Below are 6,327 nucleotides of genomic sequence, written 5' to 3' on the forward strand. Positions count from 1 at the left end.
TGAAAGGTTTGGGGTGAGCGACCCGGAGTGCCCACCAACTGAAATCCCTCAAAGACAGCGGCAATTAAAACGTTATGAGAGATGGATTTGACTTGGATATAACATGCAAGGGTGTATTTTGGCTTAGTATATATGAAAAAGCTAGTTAATAGAATGGTGATAAATGTTAAAAAGCTAGTTCACATTTTTGTAGTATCTTTTAATTTTTCATGGTATTTTTCGTTTACCAAACATTTGGCAATTTTCCCACACTGATTTATTCAGGATAAAATCATGGATCCGTCACTGTTTGTCGCTCGTTTCATCTAAATAATTATGGAGGGAAACAAACTGATAAACGGTCCCAATTTGTTGATCAGATAATGGTCTATTATTCCCAGAATTATTGCAGTGACAATGTCGTTGGGTAGCTAATTTGGTAGGGCCCGCATGAGATTTTAGACTTGGCTTCATTTTATATTGGAGTTACAATATTAATTACCTTATCACTTGGATGGAGTATCCAATTGATGCCACGTAAGTAGACTTGCGCGCATCAACATCAAGACTGAATTAAAAAAATATACACAATAAACACGTGCTTTTCTGGTGCCTTCCATGCATGGACCCAACATCGACTTGAACAAAGCTACTCTCTCTCTCTCTCTACTTTATCTTTTTCTTTGTTGGGCCATCTTTCGAGCATAAGTTTGAATTCATGATATTTCTTGGCAACACCATTTGGATGAATTGATATATATATATAGAGCCAGTAAACACACTAAACACATGGTTCGTCTAATGTCTTCTTTTTTGTCTGTATAATTTCTATTTCTGTCGGAGTCTCTGTTGTCTGTCTTCCTAACTAGCTACTTCCTACTCTATTATACATGTGGCATTGAGTTGTAGTTGTTATATCTATCGTTCTCTCTCAGGCTCCTCCAAACCTCCAGTATTTGGTAAGGACACGTAGACCACTAATTGTATATAATTACTTAATTTTCAGTTAACACTTTAGCGCTCCTCATATAAGCTTATAGCAACGTTGAAGTGCAGATCGGAATCTAAGGCAACGTTGAAGTCCATATATGGCAGACAAAGAGCTGCGTGCGGCCACCAATGAGGGTACAGCTGCAAGCATCAGCATAGCTGAGGACGAAGATGACGGCGTGGACCTTCGAAGCTTGGCTAGTGATCAGCCCGTGTCCCGCAAAGAAGCAGTGGTCCTCGATCTGCCCATGTACCAAAAAGACGCTTTGATAGATGTAAAATTTGGTGCACAATATGCTAATGTTTACCACGGCACAAGGGAGGTACCGAATGTGACAAAACCATCAAAGGAATTCGATCAAACACTCCTCGAGGAAATAGAGTGTACCGCCTTGGAAGATGTACAATTCGCAGCGCAACATGCTAATGTCTACCATGGCACTGGGGTACCAAATGTAACAAAACCATCAGAGGAATTCGATGGAGGACTCCTTGAGCAAACAGATGGCGATGAAGATTCAAGCAGCTTGTCCTTTGTGCGGACCACTTTGGAAGATGTAGAATTCAGTGCGCAATATGCTAATGCTTTCCATGGGACAAGGGAGAATGCATCAAAGAAATTGACAAAGAAGAAGGTAGTCCACGAAAGGCCCGTTCTTCATCTACCCATGCACAATAGAACCCTTGTGGAAGATGTAAAATTCGTAGCGCAATATGGCACTAGGGACGTACCAAATGTATCAAAACCATCGGAGGAATTCGATGAAGGACTCCTTGAGCAAACAGATGGCGAAGAAGATTCAAGTAGCTTGCGCTTGTACCAGCAGTTGTACTGCTACGCAACTCAGGGCAAGATAGATAGCTTTAAGGACACCATTGAAAGGAAGCTTGAGGCAGATGAAGTACACGATCCCAATGCTCGCGTTCGGCTTCTGTCTCGACTAAGCCCTCATAAGAATACATTCCTTCACATAGCTGCAAGCTTCGGCCATGCGAAACTAGCAGCTGAGATCATACACCTTCACAAGCCCCTTTTGTTTGAGAAAAACTTTGAGGGCGACACTGCGCTCCACATGACGGCCAAAGCTGGGGATTTAGATACAGCGAACACTCTTCTCCGTGAAGCCCCAGGCGCTGAAAATGCTGATGTGGTATTCATGTTGCGGACCTGGATAAATGATGAGGAAAACACTCCCTTGCACGAGGCCCTGATTCATGGTCACCAATCAGTAGCAAAGTGTTTGATAGAGGCCTATCCTGCCTTTTCTTTTTATGTTAATAAGGAAGCAAAGTCCCCTTTGTATCTGGCCGCTGAGGAAGGGTTTGATGAGATCGTGAAACTAATAAACAAAAAAGCAGTTGAGAAAAAGCCAGAAGTTCGTGTTAATGGCAAGTCTCCGTTGAATGCTGCAATTCTAGGCCGCCGGAACAATGGTACGGTAGTACATTCAATTAATACTACTACTGTTTTTCTGCTTTGCCACAACGGCTAGTGTGATGGATTTTTGATCCAATTTTTTATTATTATTACATTTTCAACTTGAAAGAAAAACGCTCATTAGACTCATATTTTTCTAATTTATACTTTGGCTCCATTAGAAATCTTAAAGATAGTATCAAGCATGGAGGAAATTTTTCTGAGCTCAAAAGATGAGAAGGGGAGGACTCCACTACATTCTGCAGCATCAATTGGTTATGTAGAAGGGGTTCGCTTCTTATTAGGCAGACGCATCTCTGATTCTCATCAAATGGATCATGGCGGCAACTTTCCAATCCATTCAGCATCAAGCAAAGGTCATGTCAAGATTGTTAAAGAGCTGCTTCGACATTGTCCCGATTCAAAGGAATTGAAGAACTCTAATGGCGAAAATATACTCCATGTTGCAGCAAGATGCGGTAAAGACAATCTTGTCAAATATTTTCTCAAAAAGGGTGAGTTTCGAATGTTGATAAACCAAAAAGACAGGAACGGAAATACTCCTTTACATTTGGCAACGATGCACCACCATCCCAAGGTTGTCTACAGATTGGCTTGGGATACGAGGACAAACATAAAGCTCTTGAATGATAGCGACATGACAGCTCTTGACATTACAGAAAGCACTTTGGAAACTATTGCATCATATCATGGGGTAAGTTAGTACTATATCTAATTTTATCACATGACTGATGATGATGATTTTGGCTATCATTTCCAAGGGAATTATCCTTGTTCTATTTAGTGTGTTGGGAACAAGTACGCATTAGTTCCAGTTTGGTACATTCTCAAAGAAATTGAACAGAGAACTAAAAGGAGAAACAAATAAATTGAGAAAACACTCTAGATTTTATTGAAGTAGGATTAGAACTCTATGGCTGATGCAGCTCACCTAAAATGGTTGATATAAAACATACACCACACATCCAGTGACAGATCCACTTGAGGGGATAGTGACGACTATTGGCCCTACTCAACTTTTTTTACTGCCCATGAAGTTCCATTGATGCTCTGTTGAGCAAGGCAGGTTAGAGAGAGACAAAGTGGCGTGGATTGGGTATTCTCGGCAGCTGTGGAAGCTTTGGTTATCTATGAGACTCTGTGGATTGCAGATTTATAAGTATCTAGCACCCTTATTTGTTACTTGTTGAGTATTTGAATGATGTATGAAACGTGTAGTAGATTTTGTAGATTTGGTCTACTGTTGTGAATTAAAGACTAACTCACTGCCCTTTTAAGATCTTGTTGTTGATGGACTTTAGACAAAGAACTCAATGATGGATGAGTCTTACACACACACACAGAAATTAACCAAGCACAAATGACACAAGTGTTTATAGAGGTTCAGCAAATTGCCTACATCCTCTTTGGTGATCACCTTGAGAAATTTCACTAATGAAGATAGGTTACAATTTTGGTTTACAAAGGAAACCCCCTTAGAACACTACCCTCACAATCTGTTTCTCTCACACCCTTGCTCAACACCTTGATACACTTAGAGAACCCTCTTGCTCACTCCCTTGGCTTTTCTGAAACTCTCACTAGAAAACTAAACTTCTGCTGCAGCCACTTCCTAATTATCCAACTTGTTTTCTCCTCTTGTGTTATCTTACTTCACCCCATTTCCTACACAAGCCAATAGACAAGAGATAAGATATCAGCTTGTCCTCCACGTTCTTCCCTTTAGTCACCACTTAGACTAAATGTCAGATCAAGTAGGTAAATAGAATCCAACTCAGCCACCTCCATTAAACCAGAAAATGGAGAGGAGATTATTCAAAATAAGATAGCCAATTAGCCATGAGTGCTCTCCCAACTTATCCAGCACGTAGTCAACATTCATTTAACTCAGAAGTGACCCACAAAGCTTCTGAAATCATGTGGAAAGCGATAGCCATCGAAAACACAGTTGAAAACACGTAAGGAAACGTCACAACACGACTGGAGCGACCGGTCGTCAGGAATGGGCGACCGGTCGCCAGAAGTTTTCCCTACAGACTTTGAATCTGCTTCTAAGCGACCGGTCGCAAATGTCAAGCGACCGGTCGCTCATGCTCCTGCGACCGGTCGCAAAGAACTAGCGACCGGTCGCTCTTCAGTTTTGCTCCAGACTTCGAATCTGCTTCAAAACGACCGGTCGCAAATGTCCAGCGACCGGTCGCTTTTAGGCAGATTCAAAATCATCCTTTGAGCGCCAAAAAACTTTGTATCCTTTTAGGTGAGCCATTTTTCCAACATCTACATCTTGCCCCCAATAAGAAAAATTCACGGATCGGTCACTGCACAGATCCCATATATAAGGAGTTCACAAGATAAAGTCTTCCTGCCAAATTCAAAGAACAAGCAAATGGAAAAAAACATGTGGGGAAAGAAAATGAATAGTTGTGCTGGGCAATTCACCAACAATGCATTTATTTGGGTATAAACAAACTATATAGGCAGCTCCAGCTGTGATTAGAAACTCCAAGTTATGTAGCACTCAAATAGTGATCAACTAAAACTTATCATCATCATTTACATGTTAGTACATGTTTTTGTTACCTCTATACGATTTGTTTCTATTTTACCAACGACGTGTCTGGTAATTGGATTGTTTCTTCTTGTACTGCGCAGAGGCTTACATGGACGGTATTGAAATCTGCTTTCGCACAGCGAGCTCAGAGTTTGCATGTCCTCCAAAGGAATAAACAGAGATCGCCACAAGTAGCAGACAGTACTGGTGGAGGTTCGACTGACTTGAAGTTACCAAACGAGGAAAGCATTAGGGACAGGGTGAATACTCTATTGGTGGTTACCACACTTATTGCCACAATGGCATTTGCAGCCGGTTTCACAATGCCAGGTGGCAACAACGGTGACGCCCCTCAGGAGGGCATGGCAATCTTGCTAACCAACGCTATGTTCCAAGCCTTTGTGATTTGTAACACCATAGCTATGTATACTGCCATCCTTGTTGCAGTCTGTCTCATATGGGCGCAGTTGGGGGACTTAAATTTGGTGGACACAGCTCTCCGTCTGGCATTGCCGCTGTTGGGGATTGCGCTTACCATGATTTCCTTAGCCTTCATGGCTGGGGTTTATGTGGTAGTTAGCAATCTTCATTGGCTTGCATATGTTGTATTGATCCTGGGAGTCCTTTTCATTTTCACCGTCTTAGTAGTTTTCACTCCACTCTTCTGCAAAACTACTTCTAGGTTCCGCATCTTTCGTTGGATCACTTATTTTCTCTTCTGTGTGGAAGTACGGGCTTCTGGAAGTCACAACGATGACTAAGAAGAAGACTGATCTCCTTGGTTGCGCGACACTGTGGGCCTTCAAACTTATCATCTTGGAATGTTTAAGTGGTAGAGTTCTTGTGTTCCCTAAAAAAAAGTAGTAGTTTTTATGTTTCATGCACTTTATGTTGTAGTTAAGAACTTTTTGAGAATGTATGTATTATTAATAATTGTGTCAATTTTATTTTGGACAAACTACAAAAGACCCCCCAAATTATAGGATCATTTTCAAGTTCATAACCGCCTTTGAGGACATTTACAAGTACATACTCAAACTCCTAGAAAACCTACAATTTACCCACTCCGTTAGCCAAACCGTTAATAAATCTATTATGCTACTGGGGTATGGAATTTATGTCAAGCCTTTAGCATGATCTATAGGCTCATGTGATTCATTAGAGCATGTTCGCAATTTCTATTATTGATCTACCTTGTTGCTTTGGCCAAAGGCTTCTAAGTCACATATTTCGAGACCAGTCATCCCTCATTGCTTTGGCCAAACACTTATCTTAATGTCTCCACATGAATCACTCGAGACCAGTCATCCTCCTGATTGAGCATATATAGTGCATGATGGTCTTTGCTGATTATCAATGCCAAGTTCAT

General features: G+C 41.2%; 1 protein-coding gene across 1 annotated transcript; it reads left to right on the forward strand.

The window, feature by feature from the left end:
* The first annotated feature begins 710 nt into the window (after positions 1-710).
* LOC110763216 (protein ACCELERATED CELL DEATH 6-like) lies at positions 711-5,921 on the forward strand. The gene is made up of 4 exons (XM_088249950.1): positions 711-938; positions 1,036-2,403; positions 2,569-3,101; positions 5,060-5,921. The coding sequence occupies exons 2-4, from the start codon at positions 1,068-1,070 to the stop codon at positions 5,717-5,719; spliced, it is 2,529 nt and encodes an 842-aa protein (XP_088106076.1). The 5' UTR covers positions 711-938; positions 1,036-1,067; the 3' UTR covers positions 5,720-5,921.
* The last annotated feature ends 406 nt before the right edge of the window (positions 5,922-6,327 follow it).

This window comes from Prunus avium, chromosome 3 (genome assembly GCF_965620075.1).
Source record: "Prunus avium chromosome 3, drPruAviu1.hap1.1, whole genome shotgun sequence".
NCBI lineage: Eukaryota > Viridiplantae > Streptophyta > Magnoliopsida > Rosales > Rosaceae > Prunus > Prunus avium.